At 38.4% G+C, this 24,819-nt stretch overlaps 1 protein-coding gene across 1 annotated transcript in view; it reads right to left on the bottom strand.

The window, feature by feature from the left end:
• Positions 1-24,819, bottom strand: part of HSD17B4 (hydroxysteroid 17-beta dehydrogenase 4) — a 143,558-nt gene that overhangs the window by 32,886 nt on the left and 85,853 nt on the right. The window contains exons 14-17 of the mRNA XM_036740782.1: positions 24,587-24,638; positions 14,290-14,361; positions 12,443-12,546; positions 1,773-1,838 (exon numbers count right to left, since the gene is read on the bottom strand). Coding sequence (XP_036596677.1) covers positions 1,773-1,838; positions 12,443-12,546; positions 14,290-14,361; positions 24,587-24,638 — 294 coding nt within the window. The remainder of the gene's footprint in view (positions 1-1,772; positions 1,839-12,442; positions 12,547-14,289; positions 14,362-24,586; positions 24,639-24,819) is intronic.

The following is a 24,819-nucleotide window of genomic DNA, read 5'->3' as shown; positions in this document are numbered from 1 at the left end:
TATAACGCTTTCACCACCTCAAAAGGCCACTGTGGTAATAACAGCACCTATGTTGCAAGTTGTTGCAAGGAACAAATGAGATAAATGGATGCAGGCTTCACAAGGAGATGGGGCTTGAGCCAGGACTTGGCAGATGGGCAGAATTTGAATAGGGAAGGAGGCAAAGAATAGGCATTCCAGCTTATGCAAACTTGGGGAAAGAGAAAGGTATAGAGTAAGGAATAAACATAACATGTTCAAAGAATAGTGAAGCAACTGTCCTAATTGCCACAAATTGTTCACGCTGAAAAAATAATGGCAATTAAGGGAAAAACCAGACAGAGAAGTTCAGACAATGCAAATAAGGAATGAGTGAAGGTTTTTGGAAGAGAAGAGTGATACAGTACCTAAGAATGTCTAAAAATGATGCTGGCTTAATGAATCCTTGCTTGATTTGTTGGCTTTAAGAGGTAGAAAAAGGAGGATGCAGAATAGAAGATCACAGAGAAAAGTCATGATACTGTGAGGATAACATGTCACTTGGACTAACGAGGAAGGGACAGAATGAAAGGATATCCTGTTGTTTTTCCCATTAGTGATAAAGTAAATTAATTTTTTTTAATTTCCTTTTTTATTACGAACACAAACATGAACATTTCAATATACAAAGAAAAACAAAAGAGGATTATCATATAAATGGTGAGCTTATGTGCAATTTTTAAAAAGAGATGTTTTGAGAGAAAAATCAAGAGGACTACGTCACTACCTAGAAACAGAGAAAAGAAACAAAGATAAATTAAGCTAAGAGAGTGGAAAAATGGTGATAATACCATTAACAGAGACCCAAAAACTAAATGGGGCAACTTCCTGTTAGGAAAAAAAAAGATGATAAGCTTAGATTTAGGCATGTTGCATGAAAATAATTAATAGAAAGTTGGGAACAAGGGCCTAGAGCTCAGGTGAGAGAATAAGACTGGAAACACAAAGTAAGCATTATCACCAGAGAACTGATGGCTGAAGCCCCACTAAAATAATTAATCCCTCAGGATAAAAAAATTCATAAAAAGAGTAAGCATCAAGGGAGTCTTGGGGAACTCCCACAATTAGGTGGCAGGAAGAAGTAAGTGAGCCAGCAAGGGAGAGAAATGCAAGAAGAGGGTGATCAACAACAGTATTACTTTCAGTACATAACTTTAAAAAAAGGGTTCTTAGCCAGGGATCTGTAAACTTAAAAGTCATAAATGTATTTCAATATAATGTGTTTCCTTTGTAATCCTATGTATTTTATTTTATGCATTTAAAAATATTATTTTGCAAAGGGGTCCCTAGGCTCCCCAAGACTGCCCTAGACTGCCAAAGGGGTCCAAGACACTAAAGGCTGAAGAAGTCCTCATCTAGGAAAATAAGGACAGAGCAAAGGACACTGGATCAAAGAAAAAGGACATCACTGGTGATCTTTCAAAAAGCAGTTTTGATAAAGCAATGGGGGCAAAAATAAAACTGCAGAGTGTCAAGGACTAACAGAGTAGTGAAGAAATGGAAGGAGCAGGTCTATCAAAAGGTGTGACAGGAAAAAGGCAAAGAGAAAAATTAGTATGTTGGCTAGAGCAGGCAGCCAGGCTAATGGCTACTGGCTTTCTCATTTGAAATTATAATTGAAGAAATGTGGAAAAGGTCCACTAAAGAGTACAGCATGAGAGATGTTAGAGAAAGGAAAAAAGTGAAAAACTCAGCAAGAAGCTTCTATTAAGACAAACCATATAAATTTTCATATCCTCAAAATGAAATCTCACCTGATTGAGTGAGGTGGTATCTGCGAGCACAGCATCAGGTGGTCTCTTTGGTGGTGGCACAGTTTCCTGAAAAAAAAAATATTATAAATTCTTAAATACTTAGTATGTCAAAAAATATAGAGGCGACATAGTATAATGGATAAAGAACTGGCTTTGGAGTCAGGAAAACCTGGGTTCAAATCCCAATTCTGATGGATCCTAGTTTAGATAAATCACTTAACCTCTCACAGTGCCTCTGACAATTCTCTACCACTGTAAACTGCAGAACAAAAATCTATTTCTATGATAAGAATTTTAACATCATAAACTCCCTTCACTGATGAAACCATAAAAAAGACAAAATAGGCACAAAAAATTTTAAACAATAATAACTCACATCTGCTATCACTTAACAACGTAAAGACATATTCCTCACAACAATATAAGACAGCAGAACAGCATAGCGTACTGGGCTGGAAATCAGGAGGTCTGAGTTTTAATCCCACCTCAGATGCTTAGTAGCTGTGTGACTGAGCAAGTTATTTAACCCCAGTGCCTTCAGGCACCACTCTGAGACTATAAATTGCAGAGCAGGTTCTGACTGGAAGGGGAAGAGGAAGTTTCTTCACTAAGAGCTCTCTATATCAAAGAAACCGCAAGTCACAAGAGATATGCATTTATGCATATATAATGGCTTAATATTGTCTGAGGTAGACACTAGCTAGAAGTATTGTGCTTCATTAGCTAAAGTGTTTTCCACTATTTGGCACACAGCTTTCAATTCAAGAGGAGTGGAGGTAAGTAGGAATTGTCCACATGTCTAGCTCCCCAGGAGAGTTGGGAGGGGGAGACAAAGTAGAGAGCCAGCCCTAAAAATCTAAGGGAAGTTAGCTCACTGAGCATGAAAAAGTGTAAGAAATTTCCCCTCAGACTCAGAACCTTTTCCTTCTTCTATTCAGTATCTAGCTTTTCCTGATCTTCACCTGGCCTCAAACTGTTAATTTTGCTCATTTCGGTCTCCCAGTGTACAGACAAACCTCTTTGTCTCTGCCTTTTTCCAGGGCTCAGTATTTGTTAATCCGGCAAATGATACATTTCTGCTCATTTGCCCCCCTGTGGCCCTTTACAAGTTCAAAATATACCATGGCAATATGGAGGGGGAAAACAGAGGTCTTGAAACCAAAGGATCATAGGTTTAAAATTATAAGGAAGCTTAGAGGTCACCAAATATATTCTCCTCATTTTACAAATGGGGAAACTGAGGCCCAGGGAAGTTAAGTATCTTTGTCAAAGTCACGCAGATAGGAAGTGGCACAGTTAAGATTTGAACCCAGGCACTCTGACCCCAAATCCAACACTTGCCCCTAACCTGCTGCTTACAGAAGAGCTGGGTCCACACAGATGCCTCTGGACACACAATAACATCTTTTGCTTCTGAGTAGGAGTTAAGTAAGAAAAGTCAAAGTCAATGTATGCCCTACTTTACTTCATCCTACTGATGAAAGAAAAGAGGTCAAACTAAGAAGTGCACTGGGCAAAGGAAGAAGTCTAGTAACTCAACAAACACAAGGAATTTCCATCAGAGGCAAAGCAGGTGGGAAAAAACCTTTCTAAAACAGCAAATATAATCAAAATAACTGAGAATTAGATTCCATGATATATTTTACTACATCCATGATATATTTACTGCTAAGACTGACCAGTTTAACAAACAGACCTGACTAGTCTGACATCCATTCTAGCCTATCTATATTTTTATTTGTCCTGAAGCTGTTACCCAACATTAGCATTCTAATTGGGTATAAAGAACTTCCCAATAATTAGAGATTGTTAAAATTGTCAAAAAATGGAACTAATTCCCTGAGGAGGGAGCAGATTTCCCAACAATCATTAGGCAGGATCTCCAGCTCCACAATCCTTTGCAATAACATAAAACAGGTGATGCCTTCTGGCTGTTTAAATGGATATAAGGGCAGTAGAATGGACTCCCTTCCCTGTCCCCACTCAGCTTCTTCCAGAACAGGATATTCATTAACATCCCCTGATGGGCCAGAGTATGAGGGGGCAGTTTCCTACCATTGACAAAGGGTAGAACTCTCTTAACAATAAGGACCTGACAGGAGAGACCAATCTCTACCTAAAAGGAATTATTTCAAACTAGATGTCCTAGAAACATCTTGAACTCAGCCTGTCTAAAGCAGAACTAACGATCTTGTCCCAAAAACTCTCACCTCTTCCAAACTTTCCTACTTCTGTCAAAGGCACCACCATTCTTCCAGTCTCCCAGGTTTGATAACCTCGGTATTATTCTTGAATTCTCTCTCTTCCTCACCCCACAATTGCCAAATCTTTCCATTCTACCTTCACATCTCTCAGCTAATCCTCTTGCAGAGCTACCCCCTTAGTCAGGCCCTCATCACCTCTTGCCTAGATTACTGCAGTGACTTCTTAATTGATCTTCCTGTCTAAAGTCTCTCCCTACTCTAGTCTATCCTACATACTGCCACAAAAGTGATTTTCCTTAAGTATAGTTTAACCACATCACTCCCTTAACTCAATAAACTCCTATTGCCTCTGTTTAGCTTTTGAAGCTAAAAATTCCTCAGTCTAGAAGCTTTTCACAACCTGGCCTCACCCATATCTTTTCAGCCTCATTGGACATTACTCCACTTCTGACACTCTCTAATCTAGTCGAATTGTCATTTTCTGTTCCCCACACCCAACACTCCCATTTCACATCTCTACAGCTTTAAATCAACCACCCTACTTAACCCAATCTCATAGACTCCCTGTCTCCCTTCAAGGCAGCTCAAGCACCACCTTCCACATGAAGCCTTCCAGATTCCCAAATTATTAATGCCTTTCTTCTCAAAATACTTTATACATAACTACTTCACGTTTATTTGTATTTGTTTTATATATATATATATTTATTTTGTAGGTACTTACATATGTGTCCTTTCTGGCTCCTTCATTACAATATCAGCCCCTTCATTTGCTACCTTTATATCTCAGGTACCAGCACAGTTCCTGAGACATACTTGATGACTGACTGACTGATTCCCTTCCAAGCTGCCTGCACAGCTTTCAACCTGGATGGACACTGTTTTGTATTCACTCTGAGAAAGACAGAGCTGAGAGGGGACATGACTGAGGATGGGACCTAGTATAACCAGAAATTTAGGCAGAGCTTCTAGACTTTGGGCCCAAGATCAGAATTTCTTACTGTCACTCTCTCTTGGCTTATCCCTCCCTGTGAAGGGAGCAGCAGACTGGCGCCACTCTCATTTCCACTCTCTCTTGCCTGGGTGCTGTCAAGAGAAAAAGAGTCTAGTGGTTCTTTTCCCACCATTGCTCTCTTGCCTTGCAGCTAGAAAGGGATCCTAAGAGCTGTTTCTATTTTTCTTCCCTTTCCCTCTGGTGGCTCAGGAACTCTGGGGTCCTCTCTCCCACCCTTGCTTGCTGACCTATTTCTACTCTTACTGGAGCTAAGCCAAGTATCAGAGACCTGGCTTTTTCCTCTAGCTCTCTTCATCCATCTTCCTCTCCTTCGTGTGCTATCTTAAATATAAGCAGACCTTGCAGAAGTAATCCAATACCATCTTTACAGAAATACTTCCATGACTTATGTTTAGGATGGTTATTATTAAAGGTCATGTTTTTATTATCTAGAACTCATTGCTGATAGATTTGTATCTAATTTAAAAATTCCCCTTGTGGTGAGTAAAAATTCCAAGAGACATGGGTATGGGTAATATGGGTAATAAAAATCAATTTATTAACTAGGCCAGACAATAATCAATAAATTCAATGGTCAATGACTGTTCTTGTGGCCCTCAATGATTTCTCTTGATTCTCCCTTGCCAAAGGAGACTCTGAAACACCTTAAATCACATGTGTTCCTTCTCACAGAGAACTCTCCTGACAACTGAAACTCAAGCCTGATTGGTGGACACTTACTGAGGAGGTAGGCTAGAAGCTTACAGCCATCTCAACCACTTCATTGTAAAGGGAGGGAGGTTAGCTAAGAATGTGGGCTGGTCATGAGGTATGAGCACCCTTCAGCAATCTGGCCACCCCAATCAAGTCCTCTCTACTTTGGCTTCTTCTTCATGAGCTAAGTCACCCTGAACTCTAATGAAGGGGAGCAAAGACAGGAGCTCTTTCCCTCGGGGAAGAACCAAGCTCAAACTGGATCCTATCCTGCAAACAGAAATCAAGTTCCTAATTGGATGGCATCCAACTCAGATGCCTTGAGGAAAGCTGGAATGCTTATATGATATTCTTTAACCAGGGAGAGGTGTCTCTTTTGAACAGAGACAAGAATATTACAAATTATATTAATAATCCAATGGTACAGCATTAAAATTAATTTCTCTCACCCTAATGACTCACAGCCCACATGGATGGTTGTTCACCTTATACCACAGTGGCATTTACATTATTGAGCTAAGAGTTCTCCTGGAATCTGTATTCTTATTATCTCCACTTCTTTCTCCAGAGTAAATCAATATAGTTATTTTCTGGATTAAGCTTTGATGCTAAAACCAAGGCCAAACATTGAATGAGTCTTGGAACCCTAACAGATTTACAGGGTACAGCAGAATAGTAAAAGGAGGTGTTCCCAGTTAAACAGGCTCATTAACATAACAGAGAATCCTCAGATGGAAGGTGAAAGACCACTTACTAGGTTACTACTTTTGGAAAGTCATTTAATTTCTTTGTTCTTCAGTTTTTTTCATCTGAAAAGTGGGAATATTACTTACATTATCCACCTCACCTGGTTGTGAGAAAAGTACTTTGTAAACTTAAAAGTGCTATAGAAATATGAGGGTTTTACCATAATTTTGTTCCTTTTGAGCTTATTTATCAAAAAGACAGATTATGCTTGAATAATAAACTATAACCTACTTCTATACTATTACTATTTCCAACAGAGATAGAGAAGCCAGCATGAGAAACTGTAATGACAAGCAGGGTGGGACTTTTTTGTTGTCTTTTGTTCTGGAGTGCTTCTCAGCACTAAGGCAGTCAAGTACCTTTGAGTCTTGCCTTTCAAATGTAATGGCAAGCAAAGTAGGGCTTTGTGTTGTCTTTTGTACTGGAATGCTTGTCAGCACTGAGGTAATCAAGTGCCTTTGATGAGTCTTGCCTTTGTTTGAGTCTTTGATTGAATCAAGAGTCTTTGATGACCAGCTTAAGAAACAAGAAAGCCTCAGGCCCCAGGGCCCTGAGAAGTGTATATATGATCTGAGGTTGATGTTTTGTTTTGGGGCACACTCATTGGAAGAGTGTTGGTGTGGAGACTCTGAGTAGCCATCAAGGAGCTCCCCTCGCCCCTCCCCACCCCCCCCCCCACCCCCTCCCCACCCCCGCTCTGAAAAACCCAAATGTTGGTGCTTCTCTCTCTGGTAACTATGTATGCTATGATCAGACAGAAACCTGTCTGTTGATCTGTTTATATTTTTTTCCTATTTTTTTTTTGGAGGGGGGAAGGCAGGGCAATTGGGATTAAGTGATTTGCCCAAGGTCACACAGCTATTAAGTGTGTCAAGTGTCCTCCTGACTCCAAGGCTGGTGCTCTACCCACTGTGCCCTGCCTCACTTAGCTGCCCCTTGATCTGTTTATATTGTCTCTGTTTGTAATTTCTGTTTGTGTTTTCTCTGAAGTTCAGGGTGCTGATTTTTCCCCTGAACTAAGTGAATGGTATATGTACGTTTAATTAAAGTAACATTGTTAACCCCTTAAAATTGCTTTCCTTAGAAAAGCAGATCAAAGAACCTGTGCTAGCAGCCCTCCTGTGTGCTCTTGTTGTTGGTCTTTCACTTCCACAGCAGCTGCTAGCAAAACTGTTATTACAAAATCGCAGTCGGTAGGATCTGCAGATTAAAAGGAAAGCATGGGGCCTGGGATACTTGTTCGTTGTTTCCAAGTTTTGGTGGCTATGGTTCTATGGAGCCCCAGGAGCAGCAGCAGCCTGAGGGAAAACAGGCAAGTAACAGTGACGGGAGTGGTTTCCTAGGTGCCCAGAGCAGGGCCCCTGGGACATAACCTCTCTTTCCCTCTCCCTACCCCACTAGCACTCCAGAGGAAACAGGCCAGAGCAGTGGCTGTGGGAAGAAAACAAGCAGAGGCTTGGGGGAGGTGTGGATGGCCAGAGCCAGGGCTTGAGTGGATTAGCCTGCTCCTGACTGTGCCGGAGAGGTGAATGTCCTGAGATCATATTGTACATGGAGCCACGGAGCCCGAGCCATTGGTGAAGTGAGAGCAAAAGTAGAAGGTTACTGCATTGTGATTCAGGCAGAAGTCAGGAGCAGCCCGCCTCCTGCTGGAGGACTAGGAACCCCAGAGGTCAGAATTCAGCCCCGGACAAGATAAAAGCTTTGCAACAAGGTGATGAGTGTACTTTTTTGCTGCCTTCCCCCGGGATGGTTTGGGACCCTGGGGATGGGTGGAGTTGTCTATGATGGGTGGGGGGAAGTACCATGGACCCCCAAGGACCCCACCCTGTTGGCTTTGTTGCCCAGCTGCCCCTCAGGACTTGAAAGTGGGGGCTGGAACAGTGTGGACTAGAAGAACACATCCCCAAGACAGCTTTATTTGGATGTTTTTGTTTATTTTGGGACTTTGCTCATTAAAGCATGCCTGTACCTGACAGTGCCAAGAAGGACTTTACTTGGACACTCTGTATTGACTGAGGAGATTGTAACTTGCTGTGATCTAGGGGTAGATGGTGTTTTTATTGTAAACAAGTATTTTAGGAAATGCTACTGAATGATATGTTTAGCTTAAGGATGTTGCTAAGAATGCTATGGTTTAGGTTTATTGAACAATGATATATGCTGTATCAGTATTCTGAGAAATGCTATAAGATATACTGAATGATATGTTCTACTTAAGACTATATGGCCACCTTACTAATAAGATATTATGTGATGGGATTGCAAAGTATAGTACCTCTACTTGTTCCAGGATCCATGGCCATTTAGATTATAAGGCCCAGGATCCTGGAAGGGGTAGAGTGTGATGGCAAGCAGAATGGGACTTTCTGTCTTTGTTTTTTCTTTAGGAGTTCTTCGCAGCACTAAGGCAGTCAAGTACCTTTGATGAGTCTTGCCTTTCAAATGTAATGGCAAGTAAAGTGGGACTTTTTGTTGTCTTTTGTTCTAGAATGCTCCTCAGGACTGAGGTAATCAAGTTCCTTTGAGTCTTTGATTGAATCAAAGAGTCTTTGATGACCTGCTTAAGAAATAAAAAATCCCCAGGCCCCACACCCTTTTGCTAAGTAGTTACTAAGCCCCAGGGCCCTGAGAAGCTTATATATGATCTGAGGTTGGCGTTTTGTTTTGGTGGTTTTCACTGATTGGAAGAGTGGTCTAGTGGTTTGGCCAGATGACACTCTGGGTAGCCATTAAGAGCCCACCCCCCCCCCTTTGAAAAATCCAGATGTTGTTCCTTCTCTCTCTCTGGTAACTATGTATGTATTGCTATGGATAGACTGGTTTGTGTTATTTGCTCTGTTTATATAATTTCTGCTTGTACTCTCTCTCTGAAACTCAGGGTGCTAGCATTTCCCCTTGAACTAGGTGAATGGTATATCTATATTTAATTAAAGTAAGACTGTTAACCCCTTTAAGTTGCTTTCCTTAGAAAAGCAGATCAAAGAACCTGTGCTAGTAGCCCTCTTGTGTGCTGATGTTATTGACCTTACACAGCCACAATAGCAGCAAGTAGCATTGTTGTTACAGAAATTAATTCTAAGTTACCTGAGTACAAAGCACACAGCCATCAGGTTAAACAGAATGTACCTAAGGAAAGGCTAAGAAGAATAAGCAAGGAAGGACCTTCTCTAACATAAAACTTCAAAAGAAACAAATGTTTGTCTCAATCTCATTTTTAATAACAAAAAACCAATCTATTTCTCAAATAAAACTATATTCTGTGACCATGATCTGATACTTCCACAGATTTATGCTTACATTAACTGCAGAAAAGCCATGCCTTTTTTCAAGTAAGTTGTTAAATCCTTTTTTGTTATATTTTCCTAGGACTCTTGTTTTCTAAAAAAGAAACTCTGGCCAGAAAGCCCCAAAGGTAGTTGAGCTAGGGACCATCCAAGGCAGGGCAGTAGCTCTTTTATATAGTGATTTCACTAATTAGCACACCACCACTTGATGCAACCCTTAACAAGGGTTTAACCACAATTTTGAAATGCCATCACCCATTTCATCTGAGTACAAAGAAAGTCATCACACCTAGAGAAGAACTCAGGCTTTAGCACAGACGGGAAGCACACAGCCTGGAAGAGAAACCAATGTTTGGGCCCAGATAACAATGGAATAGGAAATGACCCAGGGGGGCAAGCCTCTTTGCTTACTGTAACTTTTAACCAATAAAGCCCCTTGACATTGGTACAATCACAGTTTAAAAAAAAAAAAAGAAAGAAAAGAAAAGAAAGTCATCGGTGAGAAGCATCTATTGAATTATATCAAAGTGTAGGGTCAAAACAAGATCCCTTACTCAGTCAGAAGTGGCCCACCTAAAAGGAAAGAATCTTTGTAGCTAATTAGAAACAAATAAACAATATGCAGTAATACTTCCTGTTTGTGACACAACAGTTCTTAGCACAGTGACAGTCAATCCAACAAGGTGATTTTTATGAGATGAAATTACAAAGAGGACTATGAATTATCACTTCACTGAAACAAAAACTGTGCCCCCAAATATTTCTTTGACAAACACTACTTCAAGCAATGTTTTCTTCATTACAATAAAAACTTTATTCCTATAAAATGTCATTGATTCAGTCCAAAAATGATGCATACTACTCTGAATTACAGAATATTAACTCAACAAATAATGAGGGCTCTGTACCACACTGCAGCAAAGTCCTGATTAGTAGGAATAATTAATTCCACGAAGTGACCGCATTATTCAGATTCATACTACATATTCCCATAGAGCTGGAACTATTACCATATTTTGCATAATTCTTTTAATAGTGTGAATCTGAATATATGCAACCACTTCACTAAATTCATTATTCACACTGATCTGGACCTAATTATAGAATATTTTGAAAGACAAAGAAGTTAGCTTGCTTCTGTAAACTAGAACTCAGTTAAGGGTCTTAACGGATGCATCTTGGCGGAATTATTTTTTAACGTGAAACATCTACCATGTGAGTTCTTCTAAGTCAGGCACAATAGAGAATACAGATAAGAATAAAACACAAATCCTGGAATCATGACAATTATAATCTAATAGGGATAATGAATTGTGCAGATTTAAAATAATCTGTCAATTATATCTCAGGTTTCTATATTGATGGAACTCTAAATGGATTATAAGCTCAATATAAGTCAACAGTATGACATAATAGTCAAAAAACCTAATGCTTATATTATATTATATATCATATCATATATATCACAATATATATTACATATTCAAAAAACCCTAAAGCTATATTAAGAGAGGAATGAATAGTTTCCTAAACAAAGAAAGTGATCGTTCCACTATATTAGCCAAGATGGACTTCTCTCTGTTCCTCACACATAACACTGCAATTCCCATCTCTGTACTGGTTATCCCATAGCCTGGAAGTATTCTCCTCACTTCTGCCTCACAGAATTCCTCTTTTCCTTTACAATACAGTTCTATGTAAAGCCTCTCCAGACACATCCAACTACTAGTGCCCTCCCTCTCAACCTACTTTGTATAGATTTGTGTTTACTCTCTTTAGCTTTACTAAGCATAAGTGTACCTGTTGTCTCCTTGTTGGAATGCAGGTTCTTTTCAAGGAGGGGCTGTTACTCACTATATTTGTATCCCCAGCAACTAGCATAGTGTCTGGCATATAGTAGATGCTTGATACATACCTGCTGATTGACTGATAGTATGCCTTGATGGGACTATGTTTGGAATACTATGTTAATGGCACATTTTAGAAAGGCCCTAACATCCAGAAAAGGTCAAACAGGATTAAGAAAGACTGGAGGAGTATGCCATACAAAGAAAGAACTAGGATGGCTAACCTGGAGGGGGCTTAAGGAGATCAAGATACTTGGCTCTGAATATCTGAAGCGCTGTTATGTGAAAGCCTTTGTTCTGCCTAGCCCCAGAGGGCAAAACTAGGAACGAGTCAAAGTTAACGAAAAGGTTAGACTCAGGTTTGACATAACGCAAAACTTCCTAACTCTTAGACATATGGACAACTCAGGAGACAGTGTGTTCCTCCCAGGAGGGCTTCCAGCACAGGTTGGATGACCACTTCTAGTGGTAATGGTGTCCAGGAAGATTCATTTTCAGGTATTAGCTGGATGAGATGGCCTCTTTGGTTCCTTCCAACACTGAGATTCTGTGGTTTTATCTTTGTGATGGATGCTACTGAAGTGCTTGAAAACAGACAATTCTCTCTTACATACTTTAAACTTTTCCATGGCAATAATGACTACACTATAACTTACTCAACAACTTTTTTAAACAGGTAATCTGAAAAATAAACATCAGCCCAGCCCTCACTAAACAAATTCCAGATCGATGGAGTCTCAATTTAACGAGGCTTTAGTAAAGTGAAGGGAAAAGAGAAAAGATGGTGGTTGGAAAAATAATTTCTCAAGCTGATGATTTTAACATGAACATTTACCTGGGTTATACATGGTTTTCACCAAAAAAACTTAAAGCTTACCTTGGCTTTATTTGATGTCTTCTTTCCACCAAACCCTCCAGAGCCAACAATGAAGACAGAGAACTGATTAAAGCATATAAGCTCTTTCCCACTGTAGGAATAAACTATAAAAAAAAAGTAAAAGCAAAATAAGCTACTAGTCAAGGATGTACTACCTAACTAAGATATCAGCAACATCTCCTGACTCTGCTACTTTCTACATATTTATTCATGGTCAAGTCACTTCAGCAATCTAAGCCTTGGCTTCCTCATTTGGAAAATGAGGACTAGATGATCTCTAAAGTTCACTCCAGGTCTAAATCCCATTATCCTCTGATGCTGTAAAAAATTTTCAACAAGTAAAATTCATCTTTAAAGAGCTCTGTCATAAGAGATTTCCAAGTTCTAGTAACAAGTTTTAACGATCTGGTAATGATGAATTAATAACATAAAGAGAAAAGCTTTCTCCAATTCCTGGCTGCTGTCCCTCTATGTAGTAAGTCTGTATTCCTACCCCCATCTTACTGCGGGGAAAATAAAGTGCTATTAATGAAGTAAAAAGACTTGCACACCACAGCACAAAAATAATTGACTCTACATAATCTCTCCGATTTTGTGTTCTAATCAGCTGCACCTGTAATTCCTCACATTTCAAAGGCCTGCATCTAGTCAAAAAGACCGAAAAAGTTGAAAAGTACAAATTGAATTATGTTATTTATCCTTTCTCAAGGAAGCATGGAGAGTGTAACAGACTAGCCTTAGATCCGGAAGACCCAAGTCTTGAAACATAATGTCTGGGTAACACTAGGTAAGTGACAATCTCTCAGTTAACCTGGGGGTGGGGAATCGCTACTGGTCAGCAATGGGGTCTCACTGGTGGCTTGTACTGTGGGGTGTAGTCGCTGAAGTGAGGCCTTGCTGCACTGCTCAGGCTACTCACTTGCCTAGGGGGCTGCTGGTTTGCAGGAAGGTAGAGCCTCGCTGGTGGATTGCTCCAGGCTTGGCGCCTTGCTGCAGGTCCCCTACTGTGAGGCTGGCTGCTGCAGCTGCTCTTGAACCTGCCTCTCCTCCCACCCCAGTGAGACTGACCTTTCCTGCCAAGCTGATTAGCTGTTTCTCTGCTCCTGGATCAATTCTGAGGTAGTTTTCTAGTTGTCCAGAGGGAAATTTGGGAGGGTTTCAGAGGGTTCCTTCCTCACTCTGATCTTGGCACCGGAAATCTTTATAATAATCTTAAAACATTCACTGCTTTTGCCTCTACCCATATTAGGCATCTGATACATTTAATTATATAGACACCGTTAAGTATTCTCTAATTACATCACATCAAGTTTTATCTAACCTGTTGTTATTCAGTCATTTCAGTTGTGTTCAGTCATCACCACATTTGGGGCTTTCTTGGCAAAAGTGCTGGACTATTTGTCATTTCCTTCTCCAGCTCATTTTGCAGTTGAGGAACTACAAAGAGGGTTAAATGACTTGCCCAGAGTCACACAGCTGGTATCTGAGGCCAGATTCAAACTCACAAACATAAGTCTTCCTGATTCCAGACCTAGTGTTCTATCCACAGCACCATCTACCTGCCCTCTAACCTGGCAAAAAGGTACAGTCCTTCTTTTATAACTCACACATTTTTTCAAGGAGAAATTCTTGTTCATCTCAACAACCTGGAGTTGACTTTTTCACAGACTGTGAAATAGTTAAAATTGCTTATCATCCACAAAACCTGGTTCTAGATATAGATACCTGCAGCACAACTCTTACAGTATATATAGGAGTGATAGTATTTTTAGTATCAAAAGAAAAAAAAGTGAAGTAAATCTGTCCACTATAATAGCATTTGCTTTTAAGACTGTAAAATGACTTACCATCCAGAAGTATCACTAATCCTGATCCTTTATCCAAAATATCAACAATAACAGATTCACTGGTTAACTGTCCTGTAATGAAAAGTAACACAAATGATTATGCAGCTATTCAAATGTCTTAAGTTACTGTACAGTATGATAAAATTAATGACTTCCACTGTTAATTACATAAACTTGATTAAGACAACTGACTAATAACTTTCACTTTAGACTCATTAAAATTTTAGCATTAATGCTACTACCTGCATTACTAAATTAAAAGAGCCATGTGTTCTTATAAATAAGGAAATTGCTATTTTTCTAATGATCTTCTGGCTAAATCCAAATCTCAATGGTTACCCTTTTCAATTTTTCAGCTAAGATTACTTACTTCTCAAAATTAATGGTTTCTTCCTTTTTTCTCGTGACTCCTCCCTCTCTCTAACCTCCCATATACCAATCAGCTGCCAAATTCTGTTCATTCTACTTCCCCAACACCTCTCATAAATGTACCTTCCAGGGTCTTTTCACTGTCACTACTCTGATCCAGGTCCCCATCACCTCATGCCTGGACAATTGTGATAGCTTTCTGATTGGTCTCCTTGCCTCAAGTCTCCCTCCCTTCCAATCCATCCTTCCTTCAGCAATCAAATTGATTTTCCTAAAGCACAGATTCACATAATGCTCATAATTCACTGAACTCCAGGGGCACTCTATTACCTTTTGAATCAAATATAAAAAACTTCTGTTTGTCTTTTAAAACCCTTTATAAATTGGCCCCTTTCTACCTTTCCAGTCTTCTCATATATTACTTCCCTGCAAACACTCTTTGATCAAGTGATACTGGCCTCTTTGCTGTTCCTCACACAAGACATTCTGTCTTTTCATTTTTCCCATGTCTGAAACTATCTCTCTCTCTCTGTCTCTCTCTCTCTTCCCCCCCCCCCCCCATCTATACCTTCCTTCAAGTTTCAGATAAAATCTCACCAGCTACAAGAAGCCTTTCCCAATCCTCCTCAATGCTGGTGCCTTCTATTAGCTCCAATTTGTTTTATGTACATATACATATACATATACATACATATATGAAAATATGTGTATACACACATGCATATGTATATGTAAGATAAATTGGAGATAATCAGAGGGGATATGTACATATAAACACAAGATACATATTTCCTTTGTTTGTACATACTTGTTTGCATGCTGTTTTCTCAATCAGATTCTTAGCTTCTCGAGAGTGAAGTTTGTCTTTTGTCTATCTTTGTATTCTTAGTGCTTAGCACAGAGCGTGGCACACAGTTGGCACTTGTGGACTTAACAAGAGTTGAATTAATCTAATTCAGAGACAATTTTTATCAGAGGTAATTCCCTATCCTTATCTGGCCAATTGAGTATTAAATGTGTTAAACTAATATATTTAATATTCCCCCTTCCTACTCAAATTAAGAAACAGAGAAATACACTCTCTACCCTGAGTTATTGTATTGGTAATTAAGGTGGGACTTTTTTACTGTTTTAGAATGCTAAATTAATTGTCTTTGATTAAGTCTTCCTAGGTACAAAGGTCAGGCACACACCCTTTTGCTAATTAGGTATAAAGTCCCAGGCTCACACCCTTTTGCTGATTAGGTATGAATTCTTCCAGCCTGAACAGTGTATAAAAACTAAGAGGTTGGCATTTTGTCTGGGGCTCTCACATGGAGGAGTGTTGATGTGGAGACTGGGCAGCCATTGTTAAGGAGCCCTCTGGCTTTGAAGAAACCCAGATGTTTGGTTGGGGGCTCTCAGTCACTGGAAGAGTGGCATGGGACTCTGGAGCAAGCCACTGTTAACTGCCCCCTGGCTTTGTTAACCCAGACCCATTGGTTCTTTGGTAACTATGAATTGTGATTTGATCTGTTTATATTGTGTATGTTTGTAATTTGTTTTTATTTGCTCTGAAGTTTAGGTTGCTGGCTTTTCCTCCTGAACTGAGCTATATATGTATATGTGATTAAAGTGAGATTGTTAACCCCTTAAGGTTACTTTCCTTAGCAAAGCTGATCAAAAGAACCTGTGTTAGTAGCCTTCTGTGTGCTGGCTGTTGTTGGTTTTACACAACCACAATAGCTGCTAGCAAAATTGTTGCTACAGTTATATTGGGTCACATATAACCAACAAGGTGGATGACTAGACATTTTTTCCAATCTTCGAATCTCTCAAACCTCTCCAAAATTGGAATTATGTGCAATAGATACAACAATTTCAGCTGTCTCCATGGTCTAAGACAGCAAGAACCCTAACAAGATAAAAACCTGATGAACCAACAGCAAAGACCAATCCCTAACCTCTAATGTGCTCACTCAGCTCTCTTTCCTCACCAGCCCTCTGGGAGGGAAGCATAAGTTGACCCATGGCTTGCATCAGAACTCAACCCTGACTTTTTCACCTCACCTCACCTCACCTCCCTCCCCAGACCACAGAAAACCAAAAAGCAGAACCTAGGACTGCAGTGAGGCAGTTTTTTGCCCTGCAATGGAGCTCATCAAGAGAACTGAGGGACAGAAGGAAACAGGACAGAATGTCAGCTAGTACCAATTCTCTATCCACAAAAGGTAAATTGCCCAACACAGATGGAAGCTAAAATGGATTTAAAATCTAGCCCACAGGCTAACTAACTATCATCAAAAAGGGTTAAGTCAGAAAGCCAGTGATTCATAAAATATGGGGGAAAGACTGAAATTACCAAAACTCTCAGAAGGAAAAAAACTCAGGTAAAGATCTTAAGCATAAGCAAATAAATCTACAGGGAAGATATTAACTGAAGGGAATATGGCCTCTAAGTCAACTGAATGAGTACAGACATCTACGAATAAATGTTACAAGATAAATGAAAATAAATCAATACATGGTGAGGCAGACGACCCTGTAGATTTCCAAAAGAGCATGAAACCACATGAGAATATTCCTAGCTGGTTTAAAGGAGAAATAAGAAGTGTAAAAGCAGATTTTATGACCTGCACAACAGAAATAAGCAGCAAAATAGAAAAAAATGAATCTATGGTGGCAAATTTCACCAAAGAAACAAAGAAAGAACTGATTAAGAATACAAATATAGAAAAGTAAAGGACAACCCCTACCAAGGGTTACTGATTTAACAGAAAAAAACAGAAAAAAGTCACTGCTCCCCAGATACAGACTTTAGGTGTTTTGATAGAGACATATTAACTCAGAGACGAATGGATTTCAGGCAAGGAGGACCCTGATTTGCATGGTCCTGCTAAGTCTTCCAACTTGCAGAGTCTAACACCTCAACTTCATGGCAAGTGGTCAATTCAGATTACATGACTTAACATATGCCTCTGACTGATTTGGGGGGGGGGGGGCCATGCTTTTTAACAGTTGATGACAGTCCTTTACAACTGCCAAACCATCCCATTTTCAAGTAACCTTATTCCCATCCTTTCTTGTCGTCTCCAGCAGATTGCCCCTACTCTAAATCTTCACTCTCTTCCCATTTAGTAGTTCCTTCTGTGCTGCCTACAAATACTCTCATGTCTCTCTCACATCAACTAGCTAACACTCTGTATATCTCTCTCTTCCCCTTTCAGGCACTTGTTGACTCTATTTTCACTCACCTCTCTCTCTCTCTCTCTCTCTCTTTCAAAATCCCACTTAAATCTGGTACTGCTGGTACGACTTCAGGATAAATAGGTTCCATGGACTGTGTGCTATATTCTAATGTTTCACTTAAAAGAGATCATTTTACTTCCTTTCACTTTGTGTTATTTAGTGAATCAGAAATGACAAAGAAGACCCAACACTGACACAACTTCTTGATCAGTAGGAGACACATATTTTAAAATTGTAGTTTCTGTAGCTACTTGTTATTGCTAGCACTGAAGCTTGAAGATCTCTTCAATCATTCTTTTAGTTACAAATGGTTCCCTAGCCATAGTTGTGAAAGGGATTTTATCTTGTTAGCAATCTTTGATATTTAGGTTGCATATTCGGTTTGAACTTATTGTGGTGTGAGGTGTTGGTCTAAAACCAATATCTGCCAAACTGCTTTCCTCTTTTGCCAGTAGTTCTGGTCAAAAAGAATCTTTCACCCGATAATTTACGTTTATCAGATATCAGTTTGGTATTTTTTTAATTGCTTCTATTTCTTGTTTATCTAGTCAGTTCCAATGTTTAATTTTTCTGTTTTTCAAAGAGTATCAAATATTTTTCTTGCCTATTGCCTTGTAACATCGTTTGTAATTTTGTAATACTACATTCATTCCTTTTCACATTATTTCCCTTTGAAATTGAATGCTTTTGTTTTATCTAGTTCATTCATATCTTCCTTTGATTTGATCGGTATAGCCTAAATTTGTAAATTTAAGTACCACTGCCATTGTTATTATACTGGCATGGCCTACTCACAAGCAATGACCTTCTTTCCAATTATTCTCTCTAAAGACAGTGTTTTATATATTTTTATAAATTTTACATGGTAGATAATTTCCTAAACACTTTGTAGTTAACTGAAATTTTTCTTATTGTAGTTTCTCCTGGTTATCCTATAGTACTATACAGAAAAATTGATGATTTCTGTGGATTTATCTCGTATTTTGTTCTCTTGCTGAAGCTATCAATCATCTCAGCATCTACCATGACTGTCTCAAGTTTTTCAAGTAATATCTACAAATAAGAGTAATTTTGGCCTACTCTTTGCCAGTTTTTAATACCTTAAATTTTTTTCTCTTGTCTTATTTCAAGTTATGTTACTAGAAGGATGTCAAATAATGGTAACAAAAGGACAGGGAGAAGGGGCACCCTTGCTTAAGGTCTAATTGCTTAAAACTGCACTAAGATTTGGGGGCACCTTATATATTCATTTTTATGCTGATGCTTTTTAGGGTTTTTTACATAAATGAGTGATAAACTTTGTGAAAGACATTTTATGTATCTGTTAAAATAATCAACAAATATTTATCTTTGTTGTTAATGATTAATTATAGCCTAATGCTGAACCATATTTGTATCTCTGATATGAATTCATAACCGGATACAGTAGATTACTTTCTGGATATAGTGTTGTACTCACTTTACAAGGACCTTAATTAAAATTTTTGTATCATATTCAGTAGTCAAATTGTTCTAAAATTCTTTCTGTGCTTTCTCTCTCTCAGGTTTGGGCATCAAAGCCATACTGGTTTCTAGAAGAGAACACTCTCTTTGACAAGAACTGCTGAGAAAAGTGGAAAAGAGTCCAGCAGAGTTAAATATGGAACAATGTCTTACTTCACATACCACAATAAACTGAAAATGGATATATGACCTGAATACTAAAGATCACAGCCTAAAAAACTTAGAAGAAAATCAGCTCAGGTAGCTTTAAACAACTATGGCTAGGGAGGTAACTTTTAACCAAACAAAGAATATAGCCACTTACAAAAGATAAAAGAGAATTGAGTGACATGTAATTTCTTCCTTAAGTGTTCTAATTTATTTACTTATTACTTTGAAACATTCACATAATTCTTTATGTTCCAAACTATTCTTATATTTCTTAGAGTTGTTCCAATGTCATTTTAGGAGATCTTAAAAAATTTACTATAATAACTTCATTTTTCTCAGCAGACTATCACTCCATTTTTTTTTTGTTGCAAAGTATATAGCTATACTTTTAGCATTTACGTAGTGCTTTGCAAAGGGCTTTACATATGCTAAATCAACAACTATTTATTAAACACCTAATATGTACCAATCACTATCCCAAGCACTAGAAACGCAGGTAAAAAGAATGAAACAATCCCTACTTCTAATGTGCTTACATTCGAATAGAGAAGATAAGTGCACATTAAAATAAATACAGCATAAATGTAATGATAACAAACATGCACACACAAAGTAACTAAATACAAAGTAGTTTGGGAGGGAGACGACTAGCAGTTGCAGGGATCAGGAAAGCCATTCAGGAAATCGTACCTGAGTTACATCTAAAAGGAAGAGAGAGAGACTATGAGATATAAGCATGGGGGTAGCCAGTGTAAAAGCAAGGAGATGGAAGATGGAGTTTCATGAGTAAAGAACAAAGAGAAGGTTGGGTTGGCAGAATTAGAGTTTGAGAAGGAGTCACGTCCAATGAGACTGGGAAGGTACATTAGGAATAGGTTGCATAGGGCTTTAAAAGTTAAACAGAGAAGACCTGTTCTCCCCAGAGATTCTAAAAAAACAGGTGAACTCTCAAAGCTGTTGTCTAAAATTACAACACCTATGAGGATTACAGAGCTGCCTAAATCAGAGCACAAGGTATTGGAAAGGGGCTCTTAGAAGCAATGGCTGATGAATTAGTATTGTTATGTTTTTCTACAATAACCCTTGAGGAAAGCCTTCCCTGATCTCCCCAACTGCTAGTTCACTTCCCCTCCCTGAGTGAATGAAAAAAACATTTATTATGCACTAAGCACGTATTAGTCACTATGCTACACTCTGGTTGTACAAATACATAAAGTGAGATAGCCCTAGCCCTCAAGGAACTTATATTCCAACAAAAGAAGTCAACACAAATAAGGCAGTGATGGCCAGAGTATTTTAATAAGTCACGGTGATGGTGAATGGAGTGACAGGACAATTGAGAGGTACATCCTCTCCTGCAACAACAATATGATTTGATTTCTACTTCCAGAATAAGGGGAAGATAGTGAGAGGGAGGAGATTGGAGTGAGTAATCTAAGTCATGGCAGGAGGATGGCTAGAATACATCATGGTAAGTCTGAGGGCTCCTAAATATGATGAACCCTCAACAAGCAGTAGCACAGAACTCCAGGAAAGAGATAGAATACAGAAAACATGGCAAGAAGATGGTCTTTCCAAACTAATTCATATTTATTTTGTATTTATTTTACATATAATTATATACATACATATTGTCTTCTTCTTGTCATTCATTCCTGTCATTCATTTCCTGAATTTGGGGGCTCTTTATCTGCGTAATTTTGATATGGTAGAAAGAGAGTTGCCTTTAAGATACATTTACTCTACCATCTTTCCAAGATCTTGAAAAATGTGTTTTAAATTTAATCTTTCCTCTCCATGTCTTGGGCATCATTTAAGAGCAGAACGAATTTACAGATTCAGTGCCATACTGGTCAAACTACAAAGGGTTACTTTAGAGAGCCAGAAAAGCAAATTCATCAGAAGAGAGTTAAAAATCTCAAAGGAAATAATTAAAAAAAAGTAGGACAGAAGGAGACATACCAGTACCAGATCTCAAACTATATTACACACCAGTAATCATCAATTCTATTTGATATTGCTTTAGTGGATCAGATTAGACAGATATATACAAGATCAGAAGCAAATGTAGCATAGCATTCAATAAGTCTAAGGGCATTCAACTACTACAAGACTCACTATTAAACAAAAACTGCTGGAAAACAGTCTGGAAAAAAATTAGATTTAGATTAACATCTTACACCATTTACAACAATAAACTCCAAATATATGTGCCTTAGCAATAAAAGGTCAAAAAGGCATATCATAAACAAATTAGGGGGTCAGAGAAGATACCTTTTACAACTCTCAATAGAGGAAGATTTCTTGAATAAACAAACAGAGAAGATCACAGGAAATACGTATACAATTTTGATTACACAAAACTGCAAAGTATCTGCACAAATAAAATCAATAGTTAACTGGAAAGAAAATCTCTGTAGCAAATTAATAAAGATCTGATATCTAAGACTGAAAGAAACTGAAGGAAACATATAAGAACAAAAACTACTGCTCAACAGATCAGAAGACATGAACAGAGAGATCTCAAAAGAAAAAAAATCTAAGTCAAAATCTAAGTCATATGCAACAAACATATGAAAAAAAAATGCACCAAATCACTAATCACATGAGAAGTACAAATTAAAACAGCTCTGAAGTTCTACCTCACATCCATCAAATTATTAAAGATGACCAAAAAACGACAATCATTGGAAGGGCTATAGAATAACATACATGATAAAAAACTTCTCATGAAGCTGTAAAGTGGCCCAACCATTCTGGAAAACAGTCTAGAACTATGCCCCAAAAGTCACTAAAACGTGTATACTCTGTGTATGCTCCACTATCCAGTGATACCACCAAGTTTATACTGTAAAGAAGTCAAAGAAAGAAGGAAAGGATGCATATGTATAAAAATATTCATACGTAGCACTCTTTGTTTTAGCAAGAAACTGGAAACAAAGTGGATATTTATCAACTAAGAAATGGCTAAACATTTTTTTTAAAATATATCCACAAGGATTTATTCAAACAGAATCTCACACAGGCATGCTATACTCAAAGTCTCACTAGTAAAGGGGTCGCTTGGATATTTTTTCTTTATAAAATAGCACAAGTCATTGGCCAAACACTTAAACCCACTGCCGAATGAAATAGAACAGCATCACAGACATTTCAGACCCCACCCCACACACCCTACCCTTTTCCCCTGTGTTTGCTACACAGTATTTTTGCTTTTTTTATATAGGTTCTTTCTGTAGGCTCTTTTTTTCTCTCCTGCATTTATAATATTTTAAATTTTTTTCCCCAAGTGGGTATCCTCTGAATCTGTCTTCTAATTCTAATCCGTGCCTTTTGAATCCATTTCCGTTCCTATGGCATAGGAATGTAATGGAATATTACTGCGCTATGAGAAAATGAAACGGATGGATTCAGATACATATAAACTGATGTGCTTCCATCATCTTTTGCATAGGTGGGGTAATATGGGTATAGAACACTGCATATGATGTTGGCCTTAATTATGCATTAGGTAGTTTTGCTTGCCTATTTTTTTCCTTGTTTTAAGGAGTGGCTTCTTTCCGTGGGAATCTATATTGGGAAATATAGATTCAGGGGCAGCTGGTAGCACTGTGGATAGAACACTAGACAAAAGTCAGAAAAACTGGTGTCCAAATTCAGCCTCACACACTTATTAGTTGTATGACCCTGACAAAGCCACTTGACCTGCTTGCCTCAGTTTCCTCAACTGTAAAAATATTAGCACCTACCTCACAAGGTTGCCAAGATAATTATCTGTAAAGCACTTAGCACAGTGCTGGCACATAGCAAGCACTATATAAATGCTTATTCCCTTCCCTTCCTACCCATTCGCTTTTCCCCACACTCATGCAGAAGTTCTTAAAAAATCAACAACTTTAAAAAATGTTTGCTGAACTAATCATTTATTTGTCATCACTCAGTAGAATTAGAGCACAGATCTACCACACTTGGTAATTAATATTGTTCTTCATTTGATATGTCTTTCAACATTTCTCTATCTCCCGACAGAGCCTAGTATACTGTCTTATAATAAATGTTTTATGAAGGAAGGAATTGGGAAGAGAGGGAATAATTGATTGAGAACTGAAAGGGCTACAGAGCACCTAGTCCAACCTCTCATTTTACAGACAAAAACTTAAGCTGAGAAAAATTAAGTGACGTTCCCAATGTGTCTTATGTAGGAAGCACTGGCAGTGGGAGTTAAATCCAGTTTCCACCATAGCTCACAGCCTACTGAAGACAAAAAAAATGAGAAGAGGGGAAAAGACCTGCAGACAAAATAAGAAGGTAGTATATTTATGTATGCTGATGCTACAGCATACACAATATGGTAGCCAAGGGGGTTATGATGACTAAGGGCTGAAGTGACCTAGGCCTAGGCAAGAACTAGCTGGGGTTTAAAAACACAAAGCCTGATGATGCATCTGGTAGCTTAAGGAAAGCCCTAAGACCTTGTTCTTCCATCCCCTCCCTAACCCTTCTTTAGTCTGAAGTGTGATTTTATTGAACTAGTAAACTGTCACTGAAGTGAAAAAAATGGTATTTTCTAATAGGAAAAAGGAAAATGCATTAAAAGAAATTTTGCCCTTTTTTGCTTTTAGAATACCATGAATTTGGTGTCAAAGGCCCAGAGTGTGAAGCCTGTCTCTATCCTTTATTGTCAGTGCAACCATAAGCCAGTCATTTCACGTATCTGACCTTCATCTATAAGGAGGTATGGGTAGGAAGGAGGTAGGGGAAAAGAAATTTAGATGACCTCTAAGAGTGTAATCATGTGACTTAGTTACTGGAACAGAATTACTATTTACAACCAAAGGAATTACTCCTCAAGGCATACAATCATTTAGTTTTAACTCCACACACACACACACACACACACACACACACACACACACACACACCCCACATTATATAAAACATAAAATTCATCTATTTATCATGATAGCCAATAAGGCATAAAACACTAATCATAGAGTCAATGAGTATTTAAATTTTGATTATGAAACATAAAGCATCAAGAACTCACCTGTTCTAGGAAGTGGTTTATACAACTCCAAGTACTGCTCACCATGAAGCAACTGTGTTGGGATAAAGACAACTTTCTTAACAAGTTTTTATTTCACACACACTCCAAGGAAATGCAAAAACAACTCCAAAGTTTCCAAACAAATTGATAAAAATGAAAAATGACAAGGATGGTTAACTGCTGATGAATTTACTCCTACAGGATGCCTTCCTCAAACCCTCTTAAATCTAGTG

This window comes from Trichosurus vulpecula, chromosome 1, assembly GCF_011100635.1.
Source record: "Trichosurus vulpecula isolate mTriVul1 chromosome 1, mTriVul1.pri, whole genome shotgun sequence".
NCBI lineage: Eukaryota > Metazoa > Chordata > Mammalia > Diprotodontia > Phalangeridae > Trichosurus > Trichosurus vulpecula.
This window is presented reverse-complemented; position numbering and strand designations above follow the sequence as displayed.